At 29.9% G+C, this 20,329-nt stretch overlaps 3 protein-coding genes across 3 annotated transcripts; all 3 read left to right on the top strand.

Moving 5' to 3' along the window:
- The first annotated feature begins 2,669 nt into the window (after window positions 1-2,669).
- Window positions 2,670-3,814, top strand: LOC126681562 (chitinase 2-like). The gene has a single exon (XM_050377115.2). It carries the CDS (start codon window positions 2,736-2,738, stop codon window positions 3,651-3,653), a length of 918 nt encoding a protein of 305 aa, XP_050233072.1. The 5' UTR covers window positions 2,670-2,735; the 3' UTR covers window positions 3,654-3,814.
- A 3,207-nt stretch (window positions 3,815-7,021) lies between these two features.
- LOC126681582 (chitinase 2-like) lies at window positions 7,022-8,404 on the top strand. Its single transcript, XM_050377130.2, has one exon. The coding sequence runs from the start codon at window positions 7,156-7,158 to the stop codon at window positions 8,068-8,070; it is 915 nt and encodes a 304-aa protein (XP_050233087.1). The 5' UTR covers window positions 7,022-7,155; the 3' UTR covers window positions 8,071-8,404.
- A 1,561-nt stretch (window positions 8,405-9,965) lies between these two features.
- On the top strand, window positions 9,966-11,348 carry LOC126681573 (chitinase 2-like). The gene has a single exon (XM_050377123.2). It carries the CDS (start codon window positions 10,100-10,102, stop codon window positions 11,012-11,014), a length of 915 nt encoding a protein of 304 aa, XP_050233080.1. The 5' UTR covers window positions 9,966-10,099; the 3' UTR covers window positions 11,015-11,348.
- Window positions 11,349-20,329: the final 8,981 nt, after the last annotated feature.

Below are 20,329 nucleotides of genomic sequence, written 5' to 3'. Positions count from 1 at the left end.
CAGTTATTTTTTAAATTATATAATATTTTGTATATAATTCGTGTTATATACAGATTATATATAAAAAATATATACATTTATTATCTGATTTATATACAAATTTTATATTAATGTATATAGAATCGTATTTTTCTATACAGAAAAGATAGTATTATTTGTAAAGAGAACTTTTAGGTAGTATTTTTATAAATATTTTTAATTTTTCCGGTATTTGTATAATGCTATTTTTTATTTTTCCGGTATTTGTATAATGATTAGAAAAGTGACTTCCTCATTTGGAATGAATCCCAATAAAAAACTACTTTCCTATTTCTCATGTCCTACTAAGGAAAGACTCCTAAATAAGGTTGGATATTGGAATAGAAAGTTCAATCCAATTAGGAAAGCATCTGGCAGATTAGTCCAATCTGTATCTTCTCGAATTTTGGAGGATATTTGATTCTCACGTGGAATCTCTGATCTTAGCAAAGCGCGTTAAGTCCGAGGTTCCCGGAATCCTCTGATCCCTTGGGGATTTATAGATCTGAGAATAAAATAAATCGTAATGGTCACCACGATCTAAGAAAAATATTGTTAAAATATGAAAAAACGGCAGATCGACGACCACGTGATGGCCGATCGACGACGGTGTGATCGCGGAACAACGACGGATCGATGAGTAGCGGACTGATAAAGATAAAAAAAGAAATGACGAGAAAGAAAAAAAAATAGAGAAGGAGAAAAAGAGAGAGAAAAAAAAAATACATGTTAGAGTAAAAAAAATGTTTAACATAAAAAATAACAAAGTATTATTATAATAAAAATAGACCTTAGAGTAAAAAAAATTAAAGTGCTAAAAGAGTGAGGTATTTTTTCTATATTTTCCTTATTGAAGTAAAAATTTCTATTATTTTAAAAAATGGAGTGTTTTCCGTAATTTTCTCTTGAAAAAAGTTAAAAAAATTATTTAAAAAATTAAAAAAATAATTTTATTAAAAAAATATTAAAAAAGTTTTATTTTATTATTTTAAGTATATTTTTTAAAATAAATATTTAATTTTTTTTAATAATTACATATTTACTATATATTATTAAAATATTTTGTTAAATTTTAATTTCCATTTTCATAAGTCCATTTTTATGTAATAGGGGGGAATGAGTGATTTCCGTTGAAGGGCTAATCACATTTTCTACTACAATTTGACAAAACAAATCAAACAATAGAAATCTCATTTCTATTTCCATTTTTTTATGCCGAAGCAAGCCACTCTTTAGAATAAATATTAGAGTCATTTGGTACCTTCTTCTTTTGAACATTCATTTTATGGCTTAAAAAAGGTCATTAAGAGATGATTTGGATTGGGTAGGAGTTCTTAAATATTAAAATTATATACAAGTGCAGTCGGGGGCAAAAATTTACGCTCCACTAGTGGACCATTATGTCTCGGTGCAGGCTTCACTAGAAAATACCGCATTCCAATAGTGGACCATTACAGTACATCACCAAAACTATACTAATTACTTTGATGGCTGTCTTAAAAAGAGATTACTTTGATGGATTAAAAGTTCAAGTGGTAATAATTTTTCAAATTTTATATCAATCTTTTAACTTTATACTATTAAATTTAATTTTAATTTCAGATAATGATGTTTCGTCATTTTAATTTATAAAGGGATCAAATGAAGAATATGCCGTCACATTAATTTATTTTAATAGGAAAAATTTAAAATATTATAGTTTGGAATAAAAATGAAATTAACCAAATTAAAACTTTAGTACAAAATAAAAATTTAGTACCACTTAAACTCATAACTCATTTTTAATTAGTAAATTATTTAATAAAAACTTTAATTTTTTTCAGTTTAGATATTAAAAAAGCTAGTATAAAATATCTTTTAGTAACTTTAGACCAAATTAATCTATATAACAACCCAATCTTCCCACGTTATAGATAAATGAAAAATATCATAGCTCCTAAATTAAATTAAATAAAAAATTAATCTAATATCATTTTGATTTAAGTGAAAAAAAATATGACATAGGGCAAAATCCATTTACCACATAGATTCAATTTGAATTGGAATTACTAAAAAACATTTTTTTGATGAATTACTAAAAAACATTACTATTGTTTGCAATTTCAAAATACAATATCTGACAAAAAAAATTAAAAAAATTACTAAAAATTCATTTAGTTTATGTTATAATAGTTGTTTATACGGTTATTTTTAAAAGTAAATTACTGAATGATTTTATTGATAAAAATTAAAATTTCGTTTAGTTTTTTTTTAAAAATAACCTTTAATTTAAATTAGCTCAGAATTAAAACAATGTATTATATATTATGCTAATTTGAATGCTAAAAAGTAATTTTTCTGATATAATGCTAAAAAATAAATTTAATTACTTAGTAATTTTATAATTGTTATTATAAGGCTAAGTAATTTACTTTTAAAAATGATTGCATGAATTAATTATTATCTAAAATCAAGAGGTCATAATAATTATTCCAAAATTTACCTACTTTTATTTAAAATAAAAATTAAAGTATACAAATTAAAAAATTAGTAGCAAATAGAAGCATAAAATTTAAATTTGTTACCACTCAAAGTTTTAAACCACTTTGATTATTATTATTTTTTAAGAAATACGCTCTTTGATTATTAAACTCAACAAATTTCCACAAAAGATAAGGCTTGCCTAGGCCAGGAACTCTCTATAAACAAGAACTTAACATTTGTCAATTGCAAAAGAAATGAAACTCAGCAACAAATTTCTTGTATTTCTCTTCATTCTTCAAACTCTATTCCTTGCCACCCAAGCAAATGCATCAAACAAAAGAATTTTCAGAGAATACATAGGAGCAAATTTCAAGAATATAAAATTCACAGATGTTCCAATTAACCCTAATCTTGATTTTCACTTCATTCTTTCTTTTGCCATAGACTATGACACGTCATCTTCTTCATCCCCATCTCCTACAAATGGAAACTTCAATGTGTTTTGGGATTCAGACAATCTAAGCCCATCACATGTTTTATCCATAAAACGTAACCACTCAAATGTCAAATTAGCCCTAAGTCTTGGAGGAGACACAGTGGGTGATTCTTTTGCTTTCTTTAAACCTAATTCTGTCAATTCTTGGGTTTCTAATGCTGTCTCTTCTCTCACTCAAATCATCAAGAAATATCACCTGGACGGAATCGATATCGACTACGAACATTTCCAATCCGATCCTCAAACTTTCGCTACTTGTATCGGTTTGCTTATACAAACCCTGAAGAAAAATAAGGTAATTTCTTTTGCTTCCATCGCTCCGTACGATGACGGAGAAGTTCAGAAGAATTATCTAGCATTATGGAAGAGATATAGCCATTTTATTGATTATGTAAATTTTCAATTTTATGCGTATGATAAAGAAACAACAGTGCCTCAGTTCTTGAATTATTTCAAGATTCAGAGACTTAATTATTTTGGTGGTAAGGTTTTAATTAGCTTTCTTACTGAAGGAAGTGGTGGATTAGGGCCAGAGAGTGGGTTTTTTAGTGCTTGTAAAATGCTTAAGAGTCAGAATCTGCTTTATGGTATATTTGTGTGGTGTGCTGATAACTCGAAGGCCAATGATTTTCTGTATGAGAAGCAAGCACAAAATTTATTAGCAAGCTGCAATTAGTCTGCGCAGAGGCCGAGCCAGTTACTGGCAGAGACATGTGCATTCCTCTGATCGAAGTTGATCGGAGATGCAATTTTTATTACATAAAGATTGGATTTTAAGTTCTGTCTTGATTGACTTAAAAAATAATTATCAGTTACATTTTTCTGTCTTATAGTTTATAGTTTACCCTCTTGATTGTACTAGAGCAAATCATTTTTAATGCTAGAAAACCGAAAATTTGAAAAGGAAAATAAATATATTTGTTCTTTTAATAAATTAAGTTCAAGATTGTAGACGATTTTAAGAAGTTGAAATAACTTTATAAATAATTTATAGTGGGAATTCCTTCGGGTTAAATTTTTTACAGTTACCACACTATGTTGTTTTAATTAAATTATGTTGAAATTTTATATCTTAAAACTTTAATTTTACCAGCAACAACGGACTACTAAATGATTTTAAGTGACTTTTTGCATATGTGGACCGTTGGTCAATAGAGATTGATAGTGTAAAACATGAAGAAAAACCGTATATCTCTAAAAAAAATTACTAAGTCCAAAATATAATTTACCGACTGATTGTCTATGAATTTCATTAATTACCAAGTGTTTTTCATGATCTCCCAACATAATTAGTTTCTGAAAAAATTGCCGACGCCTTGCCAACAGACATACATTTTGCTGGGAAATGGGAACAGATTGTCCATCGGATTATTCATCGCCAACTGGCGACACAAATGCCGACAGCTATAACCGTTGGTAAATACTGACGGATTGAACCTGGCGTAATATTTGTCAGTATGTTGTAGGTAAAAAGTTCCAATTAAAATTCTATTGATATTCGCCATTCTGTTGGTGTGTTCTAGTAGTGGTTTTTAAATCTCGCGGAAAGATAGGTGACGAGTAGCGGAGAATGGAGGGTACCAATTACCAAATATTCAGTAAGGTGAAGTACACCTCCATATAAAATTTGGTGGCCATCCGACCCCGATTAGGTACACATATAGCAGCAGAATTAGAACTGTTTTTATAAATTTTAATTTTCAAACAACATTTTTTGAAAAAGCTGAAATGTGTCTAGGAAAGAGATTTATTGTTCAATTCTTGTCTGGGGAAGCCTGCCCAGGCTAAGATGGCCACATTTCATATAAACTTGTGGTTTCGGTTCAGAACCGCAGATTTATGGTTCAAAAAAATTTTAAACCGATCAGTTTAAGAAATTAGATTAAAATTAAAATTAAACTTAATATGAGTGATTAGTTAAATTTATTTAATTTATTATAAATTTTGCATAGTAATTATTTATATACGGTAGATATAGTCATATTTGCTGTAAAAATAAAATAAAATAAACAATTAGTATTTAAAAGGAACAACAGTCATATATTTTATAAAACAAAGTCAAATATATTTAAAACAAATAAATAATACTTATATATTTGTCGTTTTATATATTATAAATAAATATGGTAGTATTAACAATTAATTTTATATATACATATTTAGTAGACAATATAAAATATAATTTTTTTAACATATCCGCTCCGAATCAAAACTGCCGGTTTAAATCGGTATCGCTAATTGCAGTTTTAAAAGATGTTGAATTTTCCCGAAACTAACCTGCTCCTAGTTGAGGACGGTTTGAAACCATCTCAGAGTTTAACCAATTCTGGGCTGAATGTAACTGGACCGGTTTCGAACTAGCTCACGGCTCAACCCCGGCCCGTTGCCACCTCTAGCCTTGGCGTTTGTCTTTTTTCTTGTATGTAGAAAAAAAAAAACCAGCATGTAGCTTTTTGTTATTTGTTTTGATACATACTTGTTTGTTTTTTTTTTTACAGAGTACATACATGTCTTTAGTAGTAAAGACATGCAGTTTACCGGCATACATAATTTACATGTTGCCGTTAAGGTTGATAATTCAAATCGCAAATTGCCGCAACCTCTCAAGTACCTTAAATTAAGAAGACAAAGAAAATAAAGCATTAGTCAATGAATGTAATGGTTTTCCATTAACGATTATTTGCTAATATAAAAATATCCATTGACCATTACATTCGATCATTTACGTACCGTGACCCCACCGGCAAAGACTTGATTAACTCCAAATTAACATCCAAATTCATCACAATAATTACTATTTCCTAATCTAAATACACAATTTTGTATAGACCAAATTCTCATAAAATGAGTTCTACAATTCAAATATAGTAGGATTTAAGAATATATATTTATTATGTTCAATCCAATATACTCTTATTCATAAAAACAATCAATACATTTTAGACTTAAAAATAAAATAAAAAAGTGTATAAAATATGTTAATTTTTGATATACAGTCAACCCTCTAGTATTTAATATTCAATAAATTAATAGTTCTAATAATTAATATAATTTCAGGGAACCAACTTCAATATTACGTCTTATATAATATTTAATAAATTAATAATTATAATAATTAATAAAATTTTAAACCATCATGTATATTAATTATTAGAGAGTTGACTGTATTGATTTTGACTATTTTATGAATGAAGCGTAAATCGATATTTAAAAAAGATTTTTTTTTAAATTATTATAAAAGAAATTAACGAAGAGTACGTATTTTATACTCTTTCCATCTCAATAGAGTTGTTCACTTTACCTTTATCACAATATTTAAGAAAACATGATTATTGTTTTAAATTTTATAATTTTTTTCTATTTTTTTTTTCGTACCCTTGTTTAATATAGAGTCCACTTTTAATTTATTTCATTTTGTAGATTTTAAATAGAAATAGTGTAGGAGGACTGGGTTTGAAAATTGTTACTTTTTTAAAAGTGTACAAGAGTTTTGAGAAGATTTTTTTTTTCAAAATGCACAATTTTATTCGGACGGAGAGATTATAAAAAATTCTCAGGTGAACATTATGGACTATTCATTAATGATAAGCCACATGGTATACACATTAAATAATCCAATCAATTAAAAGTACATCTATTAATAAATTTTGATTCAAAATTATCAATTAATAAATTTTAAATTAAAATTAAATGTTCATCAATTATAGTTAGTACATTATTTAATATATTTATACTATGTAGCTCATCATTAATTGATAGTTCATAATTCTTCTTGTTACAAGACACATAACGTGTTCGGAAAAAATCTCAATTGAACATGTAATCTCAATTAAATCAAAAGAGCGTTTTACCGATTAATATGCACCTCGAAGACGATAGCTTACAATTTAGTAGTTCAGCTAAGAACTTTTTCTCATCTAGACAAAAATTAATTTCAAATAGACTATTAGTGAGTGTCATAATTTTAAGCATTATTATGTTTGTTATAGAAAACAAAACAGCAGCCAACTGCTTAACCTTGAAGTACATTTGTAAAATTTATTTTCTTAACAATTTATTGTCTGAACATACAAATTAAGAGTCTAAATATCATAACTTCAAGTACCCTATTTAACGAGTTGTCAGAATAATCATATCCATCAAACCAAAACAAAATCCTACAAATCAAGAAACAAAAAATGAAAATCTCCAAGCTTTTAATCACTCTTCTCACTCTTCAATTAGCCATTTTCCCCTGCATCCAAGCAGCGGCTCCGGCAAATTCAAATCTGTTCAGAGAATACATAGGAGCAGAGTTCAACAACATCAAATTCAGCGACGTTCCTGTAAACCCTAATGTCGATTTTCACTTCATTCTCTCCTTCGCCATAGATTACGACACGTCAGCTTCTCCGTCTCCGACCAACGGACAGTTCAACATCTTTTGGGATTCTGATAATCTCAGCCCCTCTCAGGTTTCATCTATCAAGAACCAGTATTCCAATGTCCGAGTCGCTTTAAGTCTCGGGGGCGATAGCGTGCAAGGCGGATTCGCTTACTTCAACCCCTCGTCCGTAGATTCTTGGGTATCGAATGCGGTTTCTTCGCTTACGAAAATCATCAAGCAGTATGATCTAGACGGAATTGATATCGATTATGAACATTTTCAGGCGGATCCTGACGTTTTTGCAGAATGCATCGGAAAGCTTGTGACAACTCTGAAGAACAATGGGGTTATTTCTTTCGCTTCTATTGCTCCATTCGATGACGATCAAGTGCAAACACATTATCAGGCTTTATGGAAGAAGTACGGAAATGAAATAGATTATGTAAATTTTCAATTTTATGCTTATGATAAGGGAACAACAGTGGCTCAGTTTTTGGATTATTTTGAGACTCAAAGCTCGAATTATGATGGAGGAAAGGTTTTGGTAAGCTTTATTAGCGACGGAAGTGGCGGATTAGCGCCGAATAACGGGTTTTTTACAGCTTGCAGCAGGCTTAAGAGTCAGAAGAAATTACATGGTATCTTTATTTGGTCTGCTGATGACTCTATGGCTAATGGTTTTCGGTATGAGAAGCAATCACAGGCTCTGTTAGCAGTGAGACATTAGTGTATTAGACTTTAGTCTAATGGTCTAATGATCAAGTGGGGGCAGGGCTAGGCGTTGTGGCAATGCTTTACATGTGTTCGAGTCTAATGTTTCGGTATTTTGTCGGTTATGAAATTCCGAAGCTTATATTTATAACTTATTTGTAAAAAATGTTGTTTCACAGTGTTTTTCGTTTAATTGCAATATAGTTTGTGTTAAATATGTTCCTCTGTTTAAATTTGATGTATTACTTCAGAGATTTTAGATTGCGAGAATGTACAATAGCTCTCGATTATGAATGTAGTTGAATGCGTTAACGCATAAAAATACTATCATGTATGTAATTCTATTTTAATAATTGTTGTGAACTTTTTAGATTTACAAAGAAGAGGGATACAAATAGTTATTCAAATCAACGCACTACTAAAAAACAGCCATTTAGCGACGGATTTTTCCGTCGCTAAATGGCTAAATTCCGTCGCTAAACGAGTTTAGCGACGGATTAGCGACGGACAACGTCCGTCGCTAGATATCTGGTCGCCAATTTTGCAGCGACCGAATACTTTTTTTTTTGCGACGGATTTAAAAAAATTTGCGACGGATTTTGCGACGGATTTAAATCCGTCGCAAATTTTTAAAAATAAAAAAAAATTATTTATGTAATTACTATTTCCTAATCTAAATACACAATTTTGTATAGACCAAATTCTCATAAAATGAGTTCTACAATTCAAATATAGTAGGATTTAAGAATATATATTTATTATGTTCAATCCAATATACTCTTATTCATAAAAACAATCAATACATTTTAGACTTAAAAATAAAATAAAAAAGTGTATAAAATATGTTAATTTTTGATATACAGTCAACCCTCTAGTATTTAATATTCAATAAATTAATAGTTCTAATAATTAATATAATTTCAGGGAACCAACTTCAATATTACGTCTTATATAATATTTAATAAATTAATAATTATAATAATTAATAAAATTTTAAACCATCATGTATATTAATTATTAGAGAGTTGACTGTATTGATTTTGACTATTTTATGAATGAAGCGTAAATCGATATTTAAAAAAGATTTTTTTTTAAATTATTATAAAAGAAATTAACGAAGAGTACGTATTTTATACTCTTTCCATCTCAATAGAGTTGTTCACTTTACCTTTATCACAATATTTAAGAAAACATGATTATTGTTTTAAATTTTATAATTTTTTTCTATTTTTTTTTTCGTACCCTTGTTTAATATAGAGTCCACTTTTAATTTATTTCATTTTGTAGATTTTAAATAGAAATAGTGTAGGAGGACTGGGTTTGAAAATTGTTACTTTTTTAAAAGTGTACAAGAGTTTTGAGAAGATTTTTTTTTTCAAAATGCACAATTTTATTCGGACGGAGAGATTATAAAAAATTCTCAGGTGAACATTATGGACTATTCATTAATGATAAGCCACATGGTATACACATTAAATAATCCAATCAATTAAAAGTACATCTATTAATAAATTTTGATTCAAAATTATCAATTAATAAATTTTAAATTAAAATTAAATGTTCATCAATTATAGTTAGTACATTATTTAATATATTTATACTATGTAGCTCATCATTAATTGATAGTTCATAATTCTTCTTGTTACAAGACACATAACGTGTTCGGAAAAAATCTCAATTGAACATGTAATCTCAATTAAATCAAAAGAGCGTTTTACCGATTAATATGCACCTCGAAGACGATAGCTTACAATTTAGTAGTTCAGCTAAGAACTTTTTCTCATCTAGACAAAAATTAATTTCAAATAGACTATTAGTGAGTGTCATAATTTTAAGCATTATTATGTTTGTTATAGAAAACAAAACAGCAGCCAACTGCTTAACCTTGAAGTACATTTGTAAAATTTATTTTCTTAACAATTTATTGTCTGAACATACAAATTAAGAGTCTAAATATCATAACTTCAAGTACCCTATTTAACGAGTTGTCAGAATAATCATATCCATCAAACCAAAACAAAATCCTACAAATCAAGAAACAAAAAATGAAAATCTCCAAGCTTTTAATCACTCTTCTCACTCTTCAATTAGCCATTTTCCCCTGCATCCAAGCAGCGGCTCCGGCAAATTCAAATCTGTTCAGAGAATACATAGGAGCAGAGTTCAACAACATCAAATTCAGCGACGTTCCTGTAAACCCTAATGTCGATTTTCACTTCATTCTCTCCTTCGCCATAGATTACGACACGTCAGCTTCTCCGTCTCCGACCAACGGACAGTTCAACATCTTTTGGGATTCTGATAATCTCAGCCCCTCTCAGGTTTCATCTATCAAGAACCAGTATTCCAATGTCCGAGTCGCTTTAAGTCTCGGGGGCGATAGCGTGCAAGGCGGATTCGCTTACTTCAACCCCTCGTCCGTAGATTCTTGGGTATCGAATGCGGTTTCTTCGCTTACGAAAATCATCAAGCAGTATGATCTAGACGGAATTGATATCGATTATGAACATTTTCAGGCGGATCCTGACGTTTTTGCAGAATGCATCGGAAAGCTTGTGACAACTCTGAAGAACAATGGGGTTATTTCTTTCGCTTCTATTGCTCCATTCGATGACGATCAAGTGCAAACACATTATCAGGCTTTATGGAAGAAGTACGGAAATGAAATAGATTATGTAAATTTTCAATTTTATGCTTATGATAAGGGAACAACAGTGGCTCAGTTTTTGGATTATTTTGAGACTCAAAGCTCGAATTATGATGGAGGAAAGGTTTTGGTAAGCTTTATTAGCGACGGAAGTGGCGGATTAGCGCCGAATAACGGGTTTTTTACAGCTTGCAGCAGGCTTAAGAGTCAGAAGAAATTACATGGTATCTTTATTTGGTCTGCTGATGACTCTATGGCTAATGGTTTTCGGTATGAGAAGCAATCACAGGCTCTGTTAGCAGTGAGACATTAGTGTATTAGACTTTAGTCTAATGGTCTAATGATCAAGTGGGGGCAGGGCTAGGCGTTGTGGCAATGCTTTACATGTGTTCGAGTCTAATGTTTCGGTATTTTGTCGGTTATGAAATTCCGAAGCTTATATTTATAACTTATTTGTAAAAAATGTTGTTTCACAGTGTTTTTCGTTTAATTGCAATATAGTTTGTGTTAAATATGTTCCTCTGTTTAAATTTGATGTATTACTTCAGAGATTTTAGATTGCGAGAATGTACAATAGCTCTCGATTATGAATGTAGTTGAATGCGTTAACGCATAAAAATACTATCATGTATGTAATTCTATTTTAATAATTGTTGTGAACTTTTTAGATTTACAAAGAAGAGGGATACAAATAGTTATTCAAATCAACGCACTACTAAAAAACAGCCATTTAGCGACGGATTTTTCCGTCGCTAAATGGCTAAATTCCGTCGCTAAACGAGTTTAGCGACGGATTAGCGACGGACAACGTCCGTCGCTAGATATCTGGTCGCCAATTTTGCAGCGACCGAATACTTTTTTTTTTGCGACGGATTTAAAAAAATTTGCGACGGATTTTGCGACGGATTTAAATCCGTCGCAAATTTTTAAAAATAAAAAAAAATTATTTTTTAATTAAAATCGTAAAATGAAATATTATTTAAACGGTCAACCACCGTCACACACCCACTGGCTATACAACACACACCCGCACTGACCCGCAAATATCGCAAATTTCCCAACTTCCCAGTAGGTCACCCATCCTTCACATTACTCCCATCCACTCCTCTTTAACTTTGTAGTTCCCTCGCGCGTGACTCCAACCTATCCAGATCAGATTCTTGTTTTATATCTATGTATATTATATTTAAATATAACAAAAAGATACTCCCGCAATTTACTCCCATATTATATAAAATAATTATTTTTTCATACTAATTATTTTTAAATAAAATAAATTATTTTTTAATAATTATTTTAAATAAAAACAACAAGTTATTACTATTACACTTTACTCCCACATTCTAATATAATAATTTTGTTATAAATAATTATTTTATTAATAAATAATTATAACAAATAATTAATTATTTTTAAATAAATAATTATAATAAATAATTATTTTATTAATAAATAATTACAATAAATAATTTTTTAATAAATTGTTTTATAATTAATATTGTTTTTACTAATAAATATTTATTTTAATAAATATATTTTTTAATTATAATTTTATTAATAAATATATTTTTTAATAAATATATTTTTTAATTATAATTTTTTTAATAAAAATAATACTTTTAGCGACGGATTTAGTAATCCGTCGCTAAAAGTTAGCATTTAGCGACGGATATGGTATTCCGTCGCTAAATGTATTACTTTTAGCGACGGATTACAAAATCCGTCGCTAAAAGTGAAAAACAAATTGGCGGGATTCATCCCGCCACTTTTAGCGACGGAATTTCCGTCGCTAAAAGTGGCGGGATTCATCCCGCCAATTTTCTTTAAGATTTAGCGACGGATTTTGAATCCGTCGCTAAATCCGTCGCAAATTTTGATTTTAGCGACGGATTTCAAATCCGTCGCTAAAATCCGTCGCAAATCGACTGTTTTCTAGTAGTGACGGCTGTATTACATCATTTATGCAATAGACCAATGATGTTAAAATACTTTATTATTTGCAAATATTTTATTGGCTTGTTGTATAACTGGCATGATATTACCGTTTTGTGTAATAATCAACCATGTTTGTTTTATTAGCGGATAGAGTTGGGATGAAGTGATAAAATCTCCTTTTTTTTTACTAGGAAGTCTCGAATTTGAGCATTCTGTATGGATCAATTTTAGAATTTTAGGAAAGTTTCATTACATTTACGGGTTCTATTTGGATGATCTGAATTAGTTAAAACAGTGGTTGTGAACATCAAGTAGGTGTTGATATTATAAGTAAATTTTTAAATTGCTTTAGTTAGCTGTGGATATTGAAGTTCAAACCGGTATTTTGAACATCTAACTTATGGACAAACCGATAAGATTATCGATTTTTGGTTCAACCGTCAATTCAATCAGTTGAGTAGATTATAATTTATATGTATATAAATAATTTTTGGACATAATTTATAGTCTAATAGGTTCAATTGCCAATTCAACTAGGACAGCCACTGGTTGTCGATCAAATCCGAATCAACTAGTTCAATCGAGTCCAATCTGATAGGACCTGATTTTTGGTTTCTAGTGTCAATTAAACCGGATAGCTGGTTGGTTTTCTGTTCAACCGGCCGGTCCAATCCTGATTTTTAATCACTGGTTCAAAGTTCAAATAGTACAACTTGGCCCTGAAAATGAATAGCCCATTAAAGAACCACTACTATGTAGTGATGGTGGATTGTGGGCCATCTCAGGTCTTTTTAGCTGTTTGATCATTGTGGATTGTTAAATGGGCTGACCATATGGTTTCTCCTTCATAAGCCTCAGCCTCGTTACTTTTTCCTTTGTTATTGACATTTAAAAGGGCTTTTTTTCTAGTTCAATAAAGAAAAAAAAAGAGGAATTTATTTCCAATACAACTTATATGAGGATGTAACTGAAACTTTTTAAAGTTAAATGACTTGTTTGTATTTTTAAAAATTGAAAAAAAGATAATATAAAATCCTTATATTTAGTTATTTTTATGATTTTATCGTTAGATTTATTAAATTGTCAAAATTTAAAATTTTAGGGTAGAGGTGAAAACGAAAAATCCAAAATAGGGTATAATTGAAAATTTTCCTAAATCGGGGTATAAACGAAAAAACAGTACAAAGTGAGGTTTTTTTTAAGTGATTAGGCCTCTCTTTTTTTACAGACAATATTATATAAATACAACTTTATCAAATTTCGGTAAAAGTTTGGAAATGAGCAATAGCCTTATGTAGCACGGAAACGGAAACAGAAAACGGAAACGACACGAAACGGACACGGAAAAACAGTGAATTTTTAAAATGAAGGACACGGAACATGGGGGAAACGTGTAAATAATAAAAATATAAGGATATATTTATAATATTAAAAATTAAAAAATGCTATATATATATATATTAAATTTTATTTATATATTTACGCTAATTAATAAAATAAATCAAATATAATTAAATCCAACAAAAATAAAAAAAATAAGCTATATTATAGATAAAGTAAATAATAAAAATTGTGGCTAATTGATTCATAAAAATTATTTATTGAGATCTTTTTAGATTTTTTTATAATTATATAACTTTTTTATTTATGGAAACGGCCCGAAACGTTTCCTTATGAGTTTCCGAGAGTTTCTGAGAGTTTCCAGTTTCTGAAACGTTTTCGAAACGGGACACTCAACTTTGTCGAAGTTTCCGTGCTTCATAGCTTAAGGGTGAAGTACAATTTTTATAAAGATTAATTTCTACTATTATTTTCATAAAAATTACCAAAAAAATTTATAAAAAAGAAATTCTAGTTAAAGAATATAATAGTTTTAATAAAAAATAATAAGTCGGATTTAAATTTATGGAGATTAAAATAATTAATCTATTTTATTATAAAGCTAACATTTAGAATTAGGTGAAAAATTAATTAGTTGGGTGCGATGATAAAAAAAAACAAATGAGTTATAGCTTAACGGTGGTCAACTAACTGTTAGGTTGTGAGTTTAATTTCTCCTCAAACGCTCTTTCTTCTCTAATTATAAAGAAAAAATAATAAAAATTACATTTAATTTAACATGTCATTTCATATGGCAAAACATAAAGTCAATACTGCTTTTTTTTTTCTTCTGAAATCAAGTCAATATTGCTTTAACTATACATGTTGTGACATTTTGATTTTGATGGCTAGATCCATGTTGCTACATTATTCATGTCTTTTTCGCATCCATTCTTGTGGAGATGATCGTAAATTAAATAAATAAACAAAAATCAAGTGACTTATAAATTGAAGCTAATGTCAACTGATTTTTTTACAAGACGAGTTTCAATGCAATTCCGGTACTTTCCAGACTTATAAATTTACTACATGACATGGGAGCATCAAATGGCTGAACGTGATCAACAATTATGAATCCATATCTAAAAAATTTAGAATTGAACTAATAAAGAAGGATAAATTCTTTAATTATTTTGGACCTCAATAACAAAAGTCAAAACAAAATTAAAGATGTTACGTATTAAACAAGCAGCAACTCGTTTAGATCCAGTTGCACTTAAAGGAGCCGCATCGAATAAATAAAAAAAAAAGTATTTGCAAAATAAATTCTAACGTTTTATTTTTATAGCAATTTAATCCAATGTTTAAAACGTTATGAAATAAATCTAATCTTTTTAATTTTTGCAATTTGCAGCCTCAACCGTTTTCCGGCAACTTTGTGCATATGTGGCAGCCATATTAGATACATATATTGGCATATTAAATTTTAACGTTTCAAAAAAAACTCAAATGAAATCCAAATTTTTCGAGTTTTTGCACTTTATAACGTAAAAAAGGAGACAAAACTGTCAGAAAACTGATTGAGGCTACAAATTGCAAAAATAAGAAAGGTTGAAATTTGTTTCGTAACATTTTAAACGTTGGTATTAAATCGCTATAAAGGCAAAACGTTGAAATTTGTTTTGCCAATACCTCAATAAAAAAAAGTTAAATAATTTATTTTTGGAGATTAATATTACTGAGCAAAAATCAATTATTTTTTTGTATAAATTGTTTCCGATCCGGCTATCATTGATTTTTATACATAACTTGTTGAAAATAACTATCAAATTGAACTTTGAAGTTTATTAGTAATTCAAAACAATATTAGCATAGAGATATAATTCATATTTTCTTCTCAAATTCTTTTCAACAGAAGGAAAAAAAATGAAAACTAGCAAATTAAGAAAGTATATATAAAAGAAGGAAATCGTTTAAAAATGAAAACTAGCAAATGTGTCTCTCGGTGAAATTAATGTTGACCTAATTATATTTTCTTGTATGCTATCATGATCCTCTATGATTGCACCTCTAACCAACTATGTATAACAACATAGAGTGGACCTTCTTCTTCATAACACTCTATCTATAACAACATACCTCTCGAATTCTAATCAAATTGATTTGGGTTAATTAAATAATTAAAAATAAATTTAACTCAGAAAACATTTAAAATTAGAATTAAACTCAATTTTTATGTGAGATTTATTCAAACTCAATTAGCAGGTTCATTCATATATGCATCTGTTTATAATTTAAGGTGAACAATTCGTCTCTCGCGAGAAACCTACCCAGTTCGAGTGAAAATTAGTCTGAATATGGAAAGTCTAAAAATGTCGTTCCATATTTAAAAGTTGGAATTCATCCAGGACATCTTGTGTTCCTATATCAAATAATATTTAAACTCGATTAAACTATAAAAAGTTTATTTTAACTCGATTTAATATATTTTGATGCTTATGTTTGAATTTGGTTGAATAAAAGAACAAAATTAAATTAACGAAATGTTAACTAGGCTCGCGAGTCTATCTTGTTGAGTATATGTTCAAATCGATTCACAAGTTGATCAGAGTAACTCAAATTTATATTAAGTCGATTTTAATTATTTTTTGAATAGGTATTCGAGCAATTCATAAATTGTTTCTACTCTATTACACCTACATCCTTAAAATTCATATACCAATAACATTTGATCTCGGCCACAAAAGCGCCATGCAACATGTAAGGCAGATTTTAGGTTCGAATTTTCTTATTCTATAATTAATTAATTATAAGTATTTTATCTGCAATTTCGTTTTAGTAAATTCATTCATTGGAAGATAGAAATTAGAATAAAATTGAATTAAACTACGTTCTGTAATATCAATGTTTTGCAATTAATTTCAGACATGAAAAAGAGTAAAACATATGGTACATATATATGCCTTATCTTGAAAGGGTGGCTGCCGATTACATCCTTATCACTATTTTGTCAACCTTCCACCAAATTAACTTTAGTATTAGGGTAAAACTGAATGTTATTTCATTCAGAAGTGACCATTGATGTGATAATGAACAAAGGATCAAATCGCCCTCTCAATTTGGTACGAAATATCAAATGAATTATTCTCGCCGCTTTTAGTACAAACAACCCAAAAGTTACGTTTTTGTACCGAAAAAACCCTCGTTTATCCATTTTTCAGTCGCACCTCGGTTAGTGTATGACATTCTCCATTTTGGTAATGAAAAAAAGTTTAAAAAGATACTCAACATTTAATATAATATTCAAATTGATATTTATTCATTATAAAATTTAATTTTATCATTATCATTTTCAAAAAAAATTATAAGTTAGGGACTATTTTCGCCCTTTTTATCCCCTCCAGAGGAAAAAAACTAACGGAACCCAGCTGGGTTCCGACGGATCTGTTCGTCCGTCAGAACCCAGCTGGGTTCCAACGAATCTGTTATCAGCCTGAGAACAAGATGAGAGCGTTGGAACCCAACTGGGTTCCCACGCTTTCATCTGTTCCCGGCCATAGAACAGATGAACAGTGGGAAACCCCACAGTTACATCTGTTCTTTGCCTGAGAATCGATGAAATCGTGGGAACCCAGCTCGATTTCATATGTTCTCAAGCGAAGAATAGGTGAAACCGTGGGAACCCAGCTCGATTTCATAAGTTCTCAAGCGAAGAACAGATGAAACCGTGGGAACCAAGCTGGCACAGTTCATCTGTTCTCAGGCGAAGAACATATGAACCGTTGGGACCCAGCTGTGTTCCAACGGGTCATGTGTTCTCAGGCAAACATAAGATCCATTGTTGGGTTCCAACGGGTTCATTTATTTGCCTGAGAACGAAGGTGGTAGGTGGTGGTAGGGACGTGAAGAAGGTGGTGGTGGCATGGATGTGAAGAAGGTGGTGGGTGATGGCTGAGATTTCAAGAAGATGACGGCGGCGGCGGCGTAAATGTGAGGAAGAAGATGTTAGGATGTCGTATTTTTTATTAATTAGGGTTAATAATGTTTTGTTAGTTTAATTAGGGTAAATTAGGGTATAATTAGAATTTTGATCAATTACAATATAGTTAATTATGATTAATTCAGATAATTAAATGAACTTATAAAACTCACTCTCCAAGGGGGCTTTTTCGATTAAAAAATGCAACTTTTGGGTTTGTCTGTACCAAAAACGGCGAGAATGACTCATTTGATATTTCGTGTCAAGTTGAGGGGGAGATTTGATCCTTTGTTCATGTGATAATTGTAGTAGGAAAAGTAAAGGCTGGCCGATATTTTGATCCCTGTACTATATTCTTTTTGCAGATTGAGTTCCTACATTACAAAACATTTAAAATGTGCCTTACACTATCGTGAACATCTATTTTAAGTTCTCCAGGTGAGCGTGTTAACAGAATATCAACAGTGTGTGACTATTGATGGATACACGTCATTAAAAAATAAAATAAAAATTGTCAATAATTACTTATGTGAAATTTCACCTAATTATGATAATATGTTTTTGTAATATGGCTTCGAATATGGCAAGCCACTCTTACCTACCACCGCTCTGATTTTTACCGCATCACCAGAATCACTAACTCCATAATGACCACCAAAATCAGTTTAGACCACCATGCATGGATGGGAAATGATAATGTTGTGCCGGGGACACCTCAAGTTGACCACCCTGGAAATTGGGTTTATTGGCCAACAACCGCATCAAAATCATATGATCATCAAACAATAAGAACTCTTCAAATGATTAAAAAAGTACAACTGATGATTCAAATTTACCAACACGAAATCGAACAAAAAGGAGCAAACTTTCAAGCAGTGGATAAGTTTAATTTCAAACTTAACAAGAACCCGTTATAACATCTGTGTTGGATTACTTTATTAATTCAATATATGACCCATGTGACTTATAATTAATTTTAACAGTACAGACTCAATGTGATGTTTGTTGGCTTTATGAGTTACTTTCACATCTCCCTTCTATAAATATCACATTAAAGTGAAAAGAAAAGAACAACATGTACGACACAAAATTACAGCATTGTCTAATCATCAAGGAAGCAAGAAGGGTTGAAGGAAGAGAAGCGAGAAATTTATCTATTGATCGAACAAGAAAGATTTTCGCATATACTTTGTATTGCCATATTTATTAAGGTCTGAAAGCATGGAACAAAGTATGTATGTATGGCTGAATTTATTTGCGATATAAATCTAACAAATCATTATATTTGCATCAAAGTATTATTTTGCTTACAGTTGGCATCAGAGCAGTTATAATGCTTTTCATTCGCCATGAAAAATTTCATATATATACTACCATTAATGGGTGTTTAGGATTTTGATTTTCTAAAAAAATTAAAGTTTGGATTATACAAATTACATAGAATTGCTTTTGTAATTTATAGTAATTGTTAGAATCAGAATTTTGAAGTTATAATTCACAGTTTTTACCACTACAAACCAGCTGAATTAAATCGGTCATAACTCTTTGCTCTGAATGAGTTACGGGAGCCATAATATTTTTTTTAATACTGATACTGATTTGAGTCTTTCAAAATGAATTTTTCCAGTTTTTGAAACAAAACTGGTATGACATCAAAACGAGTGTTTTATAAAACTGATGCAAACTGAAATTTTTTAGATTTATTAAAGTTTAAGTTTGCATATGTTTTGATTCTCTAATGATATCAAAGTGTTATAAAAGTTTATAAACCAATTAAAGTTGCTTATTTAAAGCAAGTAAAGATTATGGTTTATAATTTTAGGCCCATAAGTCTTATTAATAGGACTTTTAATTTTTTCTCGGAACTTCTTGCTAATCGTTTTGCTCCCATTTTGCCTGCTATTATCTCATTGAACCAATTCAGTTTTATAAAGGAACGGAGCATTCATGAATGCCACTCAATTTCAACTGAAATTATTCACCTATCCTCGAGGCATAAAGAATAAAATTTTATTATCGAATTGGACTTTCAAAAGGCATTTGATAGTGTTTTTTGGCATTACACTCTAGATATTCTTGAAAATTTGAATTTTCATTTCAAATAAGTTAGTTAGATTTCCTCTCTTTTGAGCTCTTCGCACTTTTAGGTTCTTTTAAACAGTAGCCCTTCAGATAATTTCACCATGGATAAAAGGGTTTTAGAAGGCGATTAACTATCACATATGCTTTTCGTTGTTGCAAATGAAGGGTTCAAAGGTCTTATTTATAAAGCTAAGAACTTCGTTGTTATTGATGGTATCGAAATAAATGATTATCAGGAATCCATTTCTCTAATGCAGTATGCTGACAATACACTTCTTTTTCTTCCAAATAATTTGGTATTAGTCAGAAATC

Source organism: Mercurialis annua, linkage group LG1-X, assembly GCF_937616625.2.
Source record: "Mercurialis annua linkage group LG1-X, ddMerAnnu1.2, whole genome shotgun sequence".
Taxonomy (NCBI): Eukaryota; Viridiplantae; Streptophyta; class Magnoliopsida; order Malpighiales; family Euphorbiaceae; genus Mercurialis; species Mercurialis annua.
Note: the sequence above shows the minus strand (reverse complement) of the source record. Positions and strands in the feature narration are given on the sequence as shown.